At 50.0% G+C, this 15,384-nt stretch overlaps 5 protein-coding genes across 5 annotated transcripts; 3 read left to right on the top strand and 2 right to left on the bottom strand.

Annotated features, from left to right (window-relative positions):
• Nucleotides 1-4,309: 4,309 nt before the first annotated feature.
• UHO2_06866 (uncharacterized protein) lies at nt 4,310-5,602 on the bottom strand (the record flags this gene model as incomplete). The annotated part of the gene is made up of 1 exon (XM_041557904.1): nt 4,310-5,602. The coding sequence occupies one exon, from the start codon at nt 5,600-5,602 to the stop codon at nt 4,310-4,312; it is 1,293 nt and encodes a 430-aa protein (XP_041413838.1).
• A 527-nt stretch (nt 5,603-6,129) lies between these two features.
• Nucleotides 6,130-7,029, top strand: UHO2_06865 (uncharacterized protein; the record flags this gene model as incomplete). The annotated part of the gene is made up of 1 exon (XM_041557903.1): nt 6,130-7,029. One exon carries the CDS (start codon nt 6,130-6,132, stop codon nt 7,027-7,029), a length of 900 nt encoding a protein of 299 aa, XP_041413837.1.
• Nucleotides 7,030-7,144: 115 nt separating this feature from the next.
• Nucleotides 7,145-8,923, bottom strand: UHO2_06864 (uncharacterized protein; the record flags this gene model as incomplete). Its single annotated transcript, XM_041557902.1, has 1 exon — nt 7,145-8,923. The coding sequence occupies one exon, from the start codon at nt 8,921-8,923 to the stop codon at nt 7,145-7,147; it is 1,779 nt and encodes a 592-aa protein (XP_041413836.1).
• A 1,741-nt stretch (nt 8,924-10,664) lies between these two features.
• Nucleotides 10,665-12,499, top strand: UHO2_06863 (uncharacterized protein; the record flags this gene model as incomplete). Its single annotated transcript, XM_041557901.1, has 2 exons — nt 10,665-12,186; nt 12,270-12,499. 2 exons carry the CDS (start codon nt 10,665-10,667, stop codon nt 12,497-12,499), a joined length of 1,752 nt encoding a protein of 583 aa, XP_041413835.1.
• Nucleotides 12,500-12,676: 177 nt separating this feature from the next.
• On the top strand, nt 12,677-14,047 carry UHO2_06862 (uncharacterized protein; the record flags this gene model as incomplete). The annotated part of the gene is made up of 1 exon (XM_041557900.1): nt 12,677-14,047. The coding sequence occupies one exon, from the start codon at nt 12,677-12,679 to the stop codon at nt 14,045-14,047; it is 1,371 nt and encodes a 456-aa protein (XP_041413834.1).
• Between the last annotated feature and the right edge of the window lie 1,337 nt (nt 14,048-15,384).

Genomic DNA, 15,384 nt, shown 5'->3' with positions numbered 1-15,384 from the left:
ATCCGTTGCAATGGTCCGACCAATGATTTGCTCCCACCATCGACATGCAAGAGCCTCCCACAGTTGCTTCTGAACTTTTTTTTCCCGAAAGCCGAGAGGGCGTCCTCTACCTGACCGACGAGTGACCTCGTCCAAGACTAGGTGAGCCTGCTCGATCCCATCTCATACTTCCTTCTGTTGCCAAAACGTGTTCTCAGGTGAAGCACTGTTATTGGCTCCTAAGACGGTTGCTCAACTCACTCGCAGCCGTTTGTGTGGGCTGGAAAATCACAATCGGGTTGGTCAAAGAGCGAGAGTCATCAGGCATTCAGTGCAGCAAGAATGTGGCTACAATATCAGAGTGACGTGAACACAAATGTGACGAGAGCTGCGAGCAAGGGGTTTAGGCATGCCTACCAGTATTGGATGCCATCCCATCAGAGATCCAGAGTGTCTTTTTTGACTCGATCTTCGCTTGGAGGATCGAAAGAGAGCTTGCGTTGAGCTTCAGACTTTTGTCGGCTTCTTATTATACCAGGTCTGGCCTTGATCAGCTCTGCAGGCCGAGCGCTTGTGAACGAAGAAGAGGCCCCTGTGCCAACCACTTTTGGCTTTGTCCTGATGGGGGGTAGCAGCTTGAGCTGGGTTCTGAGACTTTCGTCTGCCTCCTTCAAAACTTTTTCAAAGCTGTCGGCAGGCGGACTCGCTGAGTTGACCGCTGAACTGCTGGAGATTGCGATCCAGTGCGACGCCAAAGGATGACACGGGGCCGATCTGATCGGAGATCAGGCAGAGCCGATCCGGTTAGATGACCGATCTGATCAGAGATCGGGTGCAACATAGTCCCGCCTGTTGTCATGGAAGATCATTAAGTTGGAGTACTCCCACCTTCGGCATGTGCCGCTCACTTGTATATATATCTCACAGAGAGCACTAGGCTCTCGCCACATTCCTTTAGTCAATTGAGTATATTTGTTTCTGTCTAAAAACTAGCAGTGACATCGTACTTAGACTCTACCCGATCGCCAGTATCGGGACCCAAACGACGTCAAACTTTCAACATGAACATCCGAGAACGAGGAAGAGTAGGTGAGTGAGGATGCCCAGCTTCATCGTTATGGCGTGAGAATTTGAAGGGAAATGAGGGAAAGCAAGGTGTCAATGAGCAACAAGAGACATTGTGGTTGAACGTGGCGGATGTTTTATATAGGATAAGCTTCACCTCGTCGCCTTCCTTCCTGGAATTGTGGTCACTAATGAGAGCCTTTAGCTACTCATGCCCGAAAGTCTGCAGACGTCCCATGCTCGTGATCGGTTACGAGAGACAATGAGAGAGTGTACTCCCTCCTTCATAAACGGCCGTCTACTGGAGGTCGAACAGTAAAGAAGGAGCTGGGCATTTCTGGTTCGTCACATGAAATGAAAGATGAGGATGGACCACGGTGGCTCTTCTGCACGCCTCAACGCAGCTTCATATAAACAAGGATGGAAGGTGACCGTCAACATGTCGAGCAGAACGAGTCTAATTTTTCGAGTTGATGTTCGATCTATCCAGCACACAAAATCCTGGAAATTAACATCGCTACCGCGCGAGAGGCTGCAATGCTGTCAGCAAGGACGACGCTAAGCCTTGTCGCCGGGAAAGCACTTGTCGGACGAGAGAGAACAAAGTCAGGAACGCCAAGAAATGGAAATGTCGGCAACTCTTGACAGATGCAGCTCTATATACCAGTTGAAGATGCGTCGGCATCCTAACATGAACCATGGGGTCCGCAGAGCACAAGTGAGATAATGGTGAGTCAGAGTTGCATATCGACATGCATTGACATGCATGTGGGATGTATAAACGATACAACCATAACACTCAGGGAGAAGCAACAACCAGAAAGTGACAACACAGGGGCCATATGAAAGAAGAGTTCATTACGACATAGCAGGTGTTAAGGATGACAATCAAGTATATATACATGCTCATGTTGTAGCACTCACAAATAGAAAATATAAGCATTTTTCAAGAAGTTATACACCCGTGAAGTTGAGCTTGCTAGTAGCTCCAATCGGCGGCGTTTTACTTGCAATCTTCAATTATACCCCACACTATGAGTTGAAGATGCATCGGCACCACAACGGGATAACGGGGTCCATGGAGCATAAGCGAGACCTAAATGAATGTCTAATGGGAAAGGCTGCACACAGTCAGAAATTCATGTGGGATGCACATGCATTGCCATGATGACACACATTGGATAACAACTCAGGGGTGACCAAGAGTGATGACTCATCATGGATAAATGTGGGATTGGAAGCGACCATCAGATATATATATACATATGTTCATGCACACAGTAGCATACAATTTAAGCATTCAAGAAGTTATACAACTGTGCAGTTGAGCTTGCAAGTAGCTCCGATCTGTCACATTTCACTTGCCATCTTCAACTGATTAAGAGTCTGAAGCCCTACTGACTGAGGTAACAGGGAACCCTTCGTCGCCATGACAGACAACACCAAAATAGGTGCAAGTAAAGCCAAAGGAGGTAGAAAGGGTAAAGCTCCTCAACTGCGAGTTCCCAATAATGACACCACCAATGAAACTGAAATCGAAGCAACCGATGAAGAAACTGATTCTGATTCTGATCAAAACAGCAGCAGCAAATGATACAACTTTTGCACTCTGGCAAAGCTCCTTGAGCCAGTGCCCAAGTTAATGTCACAAAGTTACTATAGTTGGAATGTCCACATCAAGTCCTTCCTTCAATCTGTTCCCCATGCCATGAAACACCTTGAGGGAACATATGACAAGAACCACCCCAAGTGGAATCATGTATTCGATGATGCCCTCACAAATGCAGTACATGGCACTATCAACACCACTGGGGAATACAACATCAACTACCTAATCCTTGACATCATTAGGGAATACCACACTTTCCACCAGATCTGGAAGAAGATTGAAAATGGATTGACCAATGAAGCCATCATAACCTCACATCGAATCGCCCTCATAGCCCAGCTAGGTGAGCTCAGAATGTACAATTCCGACGTCTGGAAGCTCATCCAGGAGATTAGGACAATCCAGACAGAGAGCAGTTTACTGGGAAAACCATTTGCAGATGACACCTTGTTTTCGACCCTACAGAAGTGCACTATCTGCCACCCTGTGTATAAAGAAACAGTTGCCACCATCAGTCAACTCACTTTCAATGCACTTGCTACAACCCTAACCATCTGACAATCAGTGGTTGAGAATTATCCTGCCCAAAAGATTGACCCTTGCCAGGCTAGTGCCAGAGTCACTGGCAGCGATGACCAAGAGGAACCAGCTGTGAAGGATGAGAAGGATGAAGACAACACCAACACCAAAGTTAGTGTTCAACCTCAAAAGCTCTGGTGCTGGGTCTGCAAGTGACTGGGACATGGGATTAGCCAGTGTGACACTACAGTAACCATCCTGGAGAATTCTCCCTTAGCCAAAACCAAATAGGAACCATGGTGCTCCTTTGCACCAAGTTGGCAGAGGCCCCCAGGCTTTAAAAGAACCCCTCACTGGTTCTTAGACTCAGGGGCCAGTTATCATATGGTTAATGTCTACAGTATGCTCATCAATCCTAAAACTTGCCAAAAATGTGTATTCACAGCCAGAAGCGAAGTTTTAGAAGCAACAGCTATTGGAGATGCCAGCATATCAACAAGTAACAGAGATGTACTACTCCATCATGTACTATATGTTAGGCATCTCAATATTAACCTTTTGTCAACCAACTCATTAACAGACGAAGGAGCACGAGTGATATTGGATTCCACCAGTGGGCAAATACACTTAGCAAATGGTATGCTACTCAAGATGACCAAGAATCATGAGTGAGGACTTTTAGAGTTCTGAGGTGATGCATGGCAAGAGAATGCAATGATCACATCAACATCATTATTTGAGGGTGTTAATGAAGATTTTGAGCAGATAGAAAGCAAAACCAGGATATCTAAGCAACAACTATGGCATGAGCACCTAGGGCACCCAGGTCAAGATAAGACAAGGGCCATTACCAACCTTTTAAAGGATAAGAACATGGCTGAATTGGATCTGGATATGACCCAAACATGTGAGCAATGCATCCGATCCAAGAGTACAATGGCTCAAATGGGACAAGGTAGTGGTGAGAAATCTGTCTCCCCACTTGACCTCATCCACATCAACTTGATAGTTGACTCCTCACATGCAGCAGAACATACATGCACATTGGTATTGGTTGATGACCATAGCAAGTACACATATGTGCAGCCCTTATTATGGAAGAGCCATGTGTTCTCCAAACTCCAACGAAGGAAGTGGTCATCTAGACTTTTGTCGTTCCTCTTTGCCGTTCTTATTCTTTGCGAAACCTGCAAACTTGACCCTGAAGTTTCTCTGATCATTCGGATGCCCTGCCGGCCACAACCAATAATGAGGATATTTTGCCCTGCCCAAGTTCATCCATAGCAGCGCCCACACTTCCATGATGACACTGGAGAGCAGCACTACCGGCAGATACCTCCAACCCAACTCGACTACCGGAGGACTGGTTGCAGCCAACAGTGCCGTCGCTCCACCAGGTGGATGTACGGTGTCGGTCAAGATCATGAGACACAGTGCTGTTCCTGTAGCAATGCCTCCAGCAACCCAAACCAGACTGTGTGAGTCATCTATCAAATTTGGGTTGTAGTGACGATTGAGTTGAAAGAGTTTGGTGATGCATACGGAGGTGAGGGCACAAATGAATTGGCCGCCGACGAAGGCTTTGGGTTGACCGAGGGGCGATGCTGGAGCGCCGTAGAGGATGACACTGGATGCACCGAAGGAGCCGATGATGATGGGTGTTGTCCATGGCGTGACTGGGTCATTTGAAGACATGGCAAATTGATCCCATCGAGAGAACGTGATCATGACGAAGCCGAGACCTAGCATGGCACCGATCCAAGCCCAGACAAGAGTTTCGATCTTGCGTGGCAACTTTTCCACTGGTCGAAAGAGCGCTCGGTTCTCAGTCGACTCCTTCCGGTAACCTAGGAAATGTGCGATGGGATAAGGAAGGCGAGAGAGACGAGGTACTGACTTCGGCTTCTGTTGCGATTCGACGTCCTTCTCTTTGTTTTGAACTCCTTGACTGTTCGATGTCGGGATTTTGGTTTGGTGGGGCAACTTTTCGGTACCGATAGGAGCAGCAGCAGCTACGCCGGAATTTCCAGTCAGAGTGGTAGCAGTTTCTTCGGATCGCGAGGTCGAGTCTTCTTCTGCTGTCGAAGCCAGCTTCTTGCTTGCACTACCGCGCTTTGATCGACTTGAAGTCGCCCGTCGATCACCTTCGGCCTCCTCGTCGTCGGTGAATATGAAACCATCATCTTCCTCCAAGCTTCCCCTTACTGTTCTCGACTCGCTTCTCCATCTGTGTGTTCCACCATTGTCGGCCGCATTTTCACCTTCGTAGATCTGGTAGACGCGTTGTCGAGGCCTACCGAGAAAGCTCGCGCGAGATGAGGATCGATTGTTATGCCTCGGTAGTTGTTCTGCGTTGGAGCCAACGAAGCCAGCACGACCTCGGGAGCGCGACCTTGTGAGGCGGTCGGGAGAGTGATCGTTGGGCTGCATCCTTTCCGACGTTGGTTTAGGTTGAGGGTGTATGTCTATGATTTGGGCTTCCTGGCGATGGTCTATAGTGGCACACTTGAAAAGTCAAAGTCTATGCGCTTACTGTTGATGCGGCTGAAGTTTCATAGGATGAGAGTTGGCGGTGTTGGTGGTTGTGAGGAGCGCAACTAGCAAGGTAAGGACGCTGTAGGAAGCTACCGAGCCAGGAGAAGCTAGGCAAATGGACACTTTCGACATCACTCAGTTTGCTAGCCGAGCTGAGTGGAGTTGTACGTCTTGGGCAAGGGTTGGGCAGGCGTCATTGTGCTTGTTCTTTCCGTATACACTTTGCGTAGGACAACCAACAAGCCGTGGCTAAAACGGAGAAGGTCGAACAGAGCTAATCGGCGAAAGTGTGATTTTCTTGTCCTTTTCCCCCACGTCATGAGGACAGGAGCCGGACTTGGCCCAATTTTGCATGACCTTGACCTGGATCGCTCGTCATAGCGCCCATCAAGGATAGCAAGATCGTTGCTAGAGACTCTCGAATGAGTACAGACCCAGCCTCGCTCTCGATCGACGCCGAGGCCGACGGCCAGGATTGGCCTAGCTTTGTCCTTCCCAGCAACTCGTCTCCAGGTATCCCACTCGTTGGCACGAACAGCAATGCATCACACTCAGCCAACCTTTCAATCTCGTCTCCTAGATCCCCGTTGGCGGCCGAAAGCAAGCGAAAGAGCACCAGGGTAGCGAATCTGCTAGCTCTCACAGAGCTGCGAAAGGCAACATGGGCACGAATCTACGCTAGCGGACTGAGCACAGGCGATGCAGACATCACGACAAGCCGCGTTCCGACTTGGAAGCAATTCGATGCAGTGATGATCAAGCGTCATCGCTTCATTGCAGTTGATCCAAGAGATAACAGGACCATGGGATGGATTGCCTGCTTTTACCCCTATCCGCAGCTGGAGCCATTCTACAGTGAAGACGAGGCTGTCTCTGATGTGGGACTGGCGGAGGAAGAAGATGTCAGGCAAGGACGGATGGTAGAGCTGCAAGTCATGGTAGCGGAGACGGAAAGGGGCAGAGGCGTAGGTACCTTCCTGGTCAAGGCAGTGCTGGCTTCACTCGAGACAGACTGGCGATACTCGACGGTGCAGGCAAGCTGCTTCCCCGAGAACGAGGCTTGTCGGAAACTGTTGGAGCGGTGCGAATTTCAGAGCGTCTCGACGAGGAGTAAAGTGGTCAAGATGATCGACGGCCCCAGAAAAGGCGATTGGAGAGATCTTGTCACCTTTGAATTCAAGCTGCCACCAATACCGCCGTCGAAGCGACAGCAGCAGCAACCGCCACCGCCACTTCAGCAAGAGCATCCACTTTGGACTGCACCGGTCATAAATCTGACAATCGATCCAAAGGCGTTGTTCAAACGACCACGACTCGGATGACGCATAGCACACCATTGTACGCTTCACAGGATTGGAATCAGAATGAGCCGACTGGCTTCGCATGTAAATATATAGAGGCAGAACTCGTAACATATCGTCCGCATGCTTGTGTACCTTACGAATGACCATATCCTTCCAAGCCGAGCTCCTCTTCCGTCCCTGCTGGTGTCCTGACGGCAATGCCGTGTCTTCCACCTTCAGCTGACATCTTCCTCTCATCGCCTAGACCCTTCTCGCCGCTATCCAGTCTCTTCTGTTCATCATCATCCGCATCCAAACCCAAGAGATCTCTTCTCCTGTCCTCTTGAATACCTCGCAACGACAAGCCACGCAAGAATGCACCGGTCGACAACCTTCTCTGCATCGCACTTCTCGGTGTTACCGTCCCTGAGTCAAGGTGTGCTGCGTCATGATCATCAGAAAGATGGTAGGTATTGTGCTGAGGCCCATCTTGAAGGTCATGTGGATGATGACCGTTGGAAAGGTGAGCTGCTTTAGCAGCATTCTTTGCATGTGCTGCTTCGATTGCTGCTGCTGCTGCTTCTTCCGCTTCTGGCTCCTCTGAAATGGACATACTGCGAAGATATTGTGTTGGGCTGGCTGCTCTGCGTGGCGTTTGATCTCCGCTGCCAGCCGGAACAGCTGCTTCCTTGGCTTGGTCCGAGACTTGACCCTGGGAGATCTTGGGTGTGGTGTTGACAGGTAAGGATCCGTTGGCCATCTTGAGTTGGCCTGTTTCATGATCTGCCACAGGTGCACCCTCCTTGGGGAATGTCTTTTTAGCTTTCTCCAGCAAAGCAGCTTGTGCCGTTGTCTTGACAGCTGGAGCAGATTCAGTCGCGGGTGTGTTGTTGTTGGAGCTGTTGGAGCGATCGCTTGCGTTGACTCCACCAGTGCCGCGAAGGAGTTTCCACGCCTTGGTAGCGCCTTTCTTAATCTCTTGGCCCACATCGACGACGCCTTCGTGACGAGGATGAACGTTGCCGGCATTGTTGGTGTACCATGCTTGTGAACCGTGCACGTGCTGTGGTGTGCAGGATGATCGTGGTGGGGCAGCGGTACCTTGTGACTGAAGAAGATGCGATCGAGCAGCAACGCCGATGGTAATCGAGTTGGCACGTTTCAATCGTCCTGACATGGGGAGAGGAGCAAACTTGATCGCCGCTGCACTACTGCTGCTTGATGTTGTTGACGCCACGGAGCCTTGTCTGGCTCTACTTGGGACCGACGACGTTGGCCGTCCCCGCTCGGACTGGTCGTTCATGCTCGGGCCCCGCGCAGAGCTAGCTTCTGACGTGTAGGATCGAGAGAACTGGCTCGCATCACCCATTTCACTTGGAGTGCCGACACTGCTCTCCTTGTCACTTCCATAGCCTGACCCGCTGGCGCTGTCGCGTCGATCGAAGGATGGAGGCTTGGTGCAGCCTGATGGCAAGATGCCATCACCTGCTGTGGCATCCTTGCCTCGAGGATCATATTCGAGCACCTGTCCACCTTGAAATCTTTCGGGTAGAGGGTCTGTACGTTGGAAGGTCTTGCCTAGTTTCTTGCCATCTTTAACCTTGATTTGGCGACCTGGTGTTGGAGGAGGTAAGAAAGTAGCTTTGAGAGCAGCCTTAAAGCCTGATTCGCTGCCTGACCGAAATGGTTTGCGTGGAAGAGCTCCGTGAGCGTTTTCGAGGATGCTCTTGGGCTTGGGTTGACTCGAGGCGTCGGAGAGGATGGCTTGGCTAACGGAAGAATCAGAGACAAGCTCGACTGGAGAAGAAGCTTCTGGTGTGGATACGACCGAGACAAAAGAGTGGTCTTGCCTGGTTGGTGAATCGGTCAGGATAGGTCGTGGCTGTTGCTGTTGCTGTTGCTGTTGCTGCTGTGATTGGGATGCGATCGACATGGCTGCAGGCTGGATATCTTGACAGTGTTCAGGCTAAGCTAGGATCCAGGCTGACGATGCCTGGATGGCTGCAACGTGAGATGCAGAAATGGGAAGCCGTCTAGGTGTAGAACATAGGCATTGTGTTTGGTGATGGCAAGAAAGGTATGGTTCAAGACGAAGTTGGAGCGAAGTAGGAGTGACAACCTGAGCAGGATGTAGGACCACAAAGACGACAAAGACGATAGAGTGATTGTGGAGCGAGTCGAGGCAGTGACAAAAAGCAAAGCTCGGGTATCGTAGCAAGGGGTCTTGTCTCTAGCTAAGTTATCCACAAAGTACATACTGTACAGTACGGCAGAGGCGGTCGAGCGAAACGTACAGACGACGTCGAAAAGTCCGCGGCGGCAATAGTTGCCGGCAACACTTTGTCGTCATAGAGCCAAGAAGAAAGATGGTTGGACAGTGCGGCCAAGGTGGGACAGAAAAAGCGCGGGGAAAAGAGGGTTAGGTGGGATGTGGGAAGGAAATCTGGAGAAATCAGAAATCGATATCATTACTGTCGTCCTGCAGTGTTCTACTATAGCTCGGCGACGAGCGAATGCCTGCAAATGCAAATAGGCGATCTCCCAACAAGCGATAGACTAACTACAATTGAATAGCATATGCATTGCTATCACCATGTTCTATATTCGCTGCTCAAGCATGAATGGTGGAAGGCTTGGTTGTCAGGGTGGCACAATAGGATCAGAGTCGGCAAATGAGCAAAAGCAGTCAGCCATTTACGTCATTCGATCGGCATCCCTATACTGATTTCTTCAAGACAAAAATGACGTAGGTCTAACAGCTGAAACTGGAAGGCGGTCTAACAGCTCATCTGGCAGCGCAATTTGAAGGTAGTTGAACATGTTGAGGAAAGCACGGCCAGGGGCAATGAGGCGAATCCTAAATCGTTAGTATTTTAGAGAGCTAAGTACAAAGTGATACCGTAGATGATATATGCTTCTACGTCGGTCTATGTGTACGTAAATAGATGAGATGACACGTGTGGCTGCGTGCTGTTGTTGAGTGAGATAGGGGTTGTTGGTGGGTGGCGACGAGCGTTGGTGGGAGTTGACAGGTGGCGACGCTGAGCGAGGTTTGCGGGAATGTTAGAACATTACTAAGCAGTCATGTGATTTCACTGAACATACGTCGGTATTTCCAGAGGCAAGCATGTTAGATTGTAGTATTCGGGGCCGGGAGGCCGAGATAAAAGCGGGTGTCAACGGAGATGAAATAAAGGCAAAGCTCGTGGGAGCACATGCAGCTTATTCTCGAGGATTGACACCAAGATATGAGGTATGCAGGGAGGTCGAGTATAGGCAGCTGTGAAGGTATATATACTCATGTTCTGTAGCCTCTCTTCCCTCGAAATACTAAGACCTTTTGTAGAGATATACCTGTCTGAAGGGCGTCTGTCTGTGGCCCCGTTCAAGTGGTGTATCTAATATCAACTTGTGTAAGCGCAAGTCCATGTGCGATTGTCATGCTTGCTTCCCGCTTGGACTCTGCTCTGTCCGACATCAAGTTGACTTTCTTCTTGCTTCATTGTTGTCCCTGCTATCTTGCACGAGGTGCCCGCCAAAGAGCAGACGTAGAAGAGCAAATATCTTCTAGCATCAAATCAACCTTAGCTGCTCGGCACATATCCACAAGTCGACACTTGCCGCACGTCTTGTTTGCCAACAGCCGGCTATCTAGATCTGTTTTGGACACCATCATGTCAGCCAGACAGGTGCTTACACAATCGCGTTCTCGCGCATCCAACGATCTCCGTGAAGCCGGATCTGAACGGCGCTCATCGACCCCTGGCATCTCTGCAGCACCAAATCCTACTACCTCTGGGGCGCCTCTGTTGGAGGACGAATACCAAGACCGTCGCAAATTAAAGCTTAGCTTTCGACTTGCTGACACCATCCGACACTATTGGCATCTTGGCTTCACAGCGTTTGGCGGGCCTGGCGTTCACGTCGTCATCCTTCGCAAACGCTTTGTCGAAAAGCTTGCTTGGTTGGACGAAACTACCTTTGCCGACCTCTTCTCTCTCGGTAACGCGCTTCCTGGTCCAGGTTCAACGCAGCTTGCCTTCTCTATCGCAGTTGCTCGTAATGGTACACTTGCTGGGCTGGTTGCTTTCCTTTTCTGGTCGATTCCCGGGGCTGCTGGGATGGCAGCATTAGGTGCAGTTGTGCGCAAGTTCCCAGAGAGGCTACCACCCACTGTGCTGGCCTTGTTGACCGGCCTGAACGCTGCGGCAGTGGGATTGGTCGCTTTAGCTGCCTTCCAGCTGAGCAAGTCGTCGATCACAGATGGTGTTTCGAGATTGTTGGTGCTTGGATCGGCTTCGTTCGGTATCTGCTACCATGCCCCGTGGATGTACCCCGTCCTCGTCTTCGGTGGTGGCTTTACAACACTACTGTACGATTTCCGACTTGGCATCATTGCAGGCCTCTCGGCAAAGCTCAACATTCGCGAAGCCAGAACAAGGAGCAACAACGCAGTCGATGGTGCACAAAACCAATCGACCCAGGACATCGAACTTGAACAAGTCAACACCGCTCAGCGTGCCTCTCTCGACAAAGCGCAGACTCCTGCCTCTGTCCAAGAGCTCCCATTCCAGGTCGGGTCCAGTTTAGCACAAGGCAGTCTTCGACAGAGAAACGCGCAAACAGTCGACCGCACCAGAACGGGTACCAATCAGAGCACAGAAGGTATCGATGCTGCCATTGTTGATCGTCGCACCCCAATCATGGTCCTTAACCGATACTTTGCTATTGGCCTTGGTGCATTCTTTCTCACTTTCGTCGTGGCTATCGTTCTTACACGCTCTCAGCTCAACAACCTACCTCGAGCCTTCGACTTCTTCACCAACATGATGATCGCCGGTGTCATCATCTTTGGTGGTGGACCTGTCGTCATCCCTCTTTTGCGCGGGTACACAGTCGAGAATGGCTGGGTCGACTCGAGAGACTTTCTTCTCGGCTTTGCCATCTTGCAAGCTTTCCCTGGGCCCAACTTCAACTTTGCTGCCTATCTCGGCGTTCTTTCAGTTCCCTCCAACCCAGCTCTTGGCGCCTTCATTGGTTGGCTCGGCATCTTTTCGCCCGGTATCTTGCTCAAGCTTTCCCTGCTGCCAATTTACAACACTTGGAGGAAGCATGAGGTGGCCAAGTCAGTATTGAGGGGTCTGAATGCCTCAGCCACAGGGCTTGTCTATACTGCTGTGTGGCAACTGTTCCTTGGTAAGTGCTCTTTCCCATACTCAATGTGAGAAACACGAGTTCCAGTACTGACACACTAGGATCTGTTTTTCTGTTGACAACAGTGGGCTACATCTACACACCAGCGCGAGGAGCAGTAGTGGAAGCAACAAGTCAGAGTGGTCCCTTGACTTCGGATCCTTTCTGGGGTGTTGTGGCCAGTTCCGCTTTTGTTGCTACTCAGTGGTTCAAGAGCCCGCCTGCTGTGACGATTGTTGCAGGAGCCGTAGCGGGGTTGGCTTGGTTCGGCGTTGTAGGCGCTGCTGGCACTGAGAGGCAGCAGGCTTTCTTCTAGAGCAACTTCATAACTAACACTTTTCGGAAATGCATGCGAATTGACACATTGGAGAGGATGCGAATGTGTCTTTGCTTGAGACCTTGACACATTTGAGGATAAGAGGTGAGTACCAATGATCGAAGCTGTCAGGCGCTTGACACGATATATACCTTGGCTCGGAAACCTCCACTCCTGATGAGCGCAACGCCTATGCATGCGCTAACTTATGCAGACGATGGAACTTTCCAACCACACGCCATACCAGACATTGCTACAGCTCGCTATACGAAGCAAGAAGCTATGAGCGCCGTTCCAGGAGTCTCAGCTTCTCCACCTCCTCCATTACCTCTAACTCGCTCAGCCCAGCCTCCACCAACGCAGTCAGATTTTCTTCTCTCACAAGTTCGTGCTACTCTCCGATATTTATCCGAAGTAGGTCTCTTCGATGCCTTGATTCATCGTCAGATTCACGGACTGCTCATCAGGGGCGCTATCACCCCGAATCCCGACCACCTCACATCTTCCAGCACAACCATGCGCTCTGCCGAAAGTCAGGAGGAGCTGGGCAAGAAAAACGCTTGGCTTCGCAAGACACTCTCCGAGACATCTTTTCTACCCACCACTGTCGAAATAGCTCTATCCCTTCTTGCCGGGCCACTTCTGTCAGACGATCAAAAAGATGCGACTGTTGAATTAGTAGAGTACTCGCAGAAGGGCGTAGCTCAGAAGATCACCGATCCTACATTGCAGAAGAGGACATTGTCAGGTGCAAAGACTGCGCAGAGTTCCACAACTAAAGCCCTCAGTGGCTGGACGAAGAGTCTCAAGGAGGAAAGAGAGAGGAAGAAGGCTGAAGATAAGGAGAAGAAGGACCAGAAGAAGAGAGAGAAGGAGGAGAGAAAACAGATCAAGGAAGAACTAAAGCGAGAACGCAACGAGGTTGTGAGGAAAAGGCAGCAGGAGATGCTGAGGAGTGAAAGTGGAGGGATTGTAAGGCTGGTCGCTAGTGCAACTTCGACCATGGGACCGCAATCAGTGACGAGTAGAGCCGAGCTTACATCGCTTGAACAAAGCGTTGCATCCCTACAGCTGCATTCTACAGAAACCGAAAGCAGTTGCAGCGATGCTGAGCAAGAAGTTCAAATCACGAATCACGCTCCAATCAACACAAACGACTGGCAATCAGGCACGAATTCTATTGAGGACACTGCTACTCTCACTGTGCTTTCAGACCCTGTGAACAGCTCTGAAGCTAGTATGGGTGGTACAAACACGATGTTCCTGGTTGAACAAGGGCTGGCGATATCTTGTTCACTTGTGGTTGTGAAAGGTGGAAAAGGTGTTGGAGAGCAATTGCAACATATGAGGGAACAATTTAGGAACGTACAAAGTGATGCAGGAACGAGCGGTTTGCCACCACCGCCGCCGGCTCATCCTGAGGTACTGGCAACGAGAAGAGGAAGCAGTGATACAGCAGTACCGGCGATTGGCTCTCCTGCGGTAGGAGGATATAATGCAAGTCAGTCGCCCATACCGCCTCGTCCGAGCACTTATAAACCTAGCTAGATTTAATGTCATTCGTTCGAGCAGCTGCAGATGATCTTTTTCGCTGTATTAATCTCATCTATCAAGCGAGAGACGGCGCTTCTGATTGACAACACAGCCGAGTTCTGTCCGCAGAGGACAGGGGCCACGTAGAGGAGCCCTCGGTGCCAACGTGAAGCTTCACAGGGATTGGGCGCAGTGGTAGATGTTTGGTGACGCAGTCTTCCATTTCAGAACATGTTTGAACAATACTGTATCGAGCCTCACCTTGCGCCATGGAGAAAGCCGTTGTTGGCTCGTAGACGAGGCTATTCGTCGCCATGCCTGTTGTATGAAATGGTGCGAATGTGGGCTCCTATTGATACTCTAGGACCCGTGAGCACTGTTTCGAAAACGGAAATATCTACGGTTCAACACATATACTACGCCGCAGAAGTGGTTGATAGATCCGTTGAGTGAGCTGCATGCAATTCTGGAGAAAAGATATCCCTACAGAAGCCTTCAATGGCACACACGAGTAGGCTGGGCAGGGCTTGAATGATCACGTCTAATGTTCAAGCTGTGGTACTGAGGCTGTTCAGCCCTTTCATGTACCCTGAACCTTGAATGCATTGTGCGGCCTTAGTCCGCGCTGTGGAGCAGGGTTGCATGGTGCCCAATTGACAGCATCTTGTTGCTTAGACGGGTTTTCCGTTTTAGCTCCTCCCGTTGAAGGAATGGACCTATCCACGACCACACAGGGTAGGGGACAGGAGGCGGTGCTGCTTCATGGTACCGACATCGATGTGAGCGCGAAGCACCTGACTGTTGAAAGTTTGACGTCGTTTGGGTCCCGATACTAGCGATCGGGGATAGTCTAAGTACGATGTCACTACTCTTTTAAGGCAGAAACATATACTAAATTGACTAGATAAATGTGGCGAGAGCCTAGTGCTCTCTGTGAGATATACAGCTCATGCATAAATTGTCCCATGAATTTACATGTCACCATACATCACTCTAATGCTCTATAGCCATAAGTTGTATCACCACACTGTCTGATATTGTCTGAAAGCCCAGCTTCTTCTCTCCAAGACTGTGTAAATGATATTGACATTGACTGAGAAAATTGTGCTATGAAGAAGAGCTGAGAATTTTTTTTATTGTGGGACAGTTTATGGAGTGCTCCTCAACAACACCTTAGTACTTTGTATTCCCTCCTTTGGCCTTCAGAACTGCCTTGATGCAGTCTGGCATACTCTCTATTAGGGTCCTACATGTCTCTGGAGTGATCACTGTCCATTCAGCTTTGCATCTCTTGAGCAGTTCATCCCTGGACTTTGCAATTGTACTATACCATGAAAGTCACATTTTGAGAT

The sequence above is a fragment of the Ustilago hordei genome (genome assembly GCF_900519145.1).
Source record: "Ustilago hordei strain Uho2 genome assembly, contig: UHO2_contig_21, whole genome shotgun sequence".
Taxonomy (NCBI): Eukaryota; Fungi; Basidiomycota; class Ustilaginomycetes; order Ustilaginales; family Ustilaginaceae; genus Ustilago; species Ustilago hordei.
Note: the sequence above shows the minus strand (reverse complement) of the source record. Positions and strands in the feature narration are given on the sequence as shown.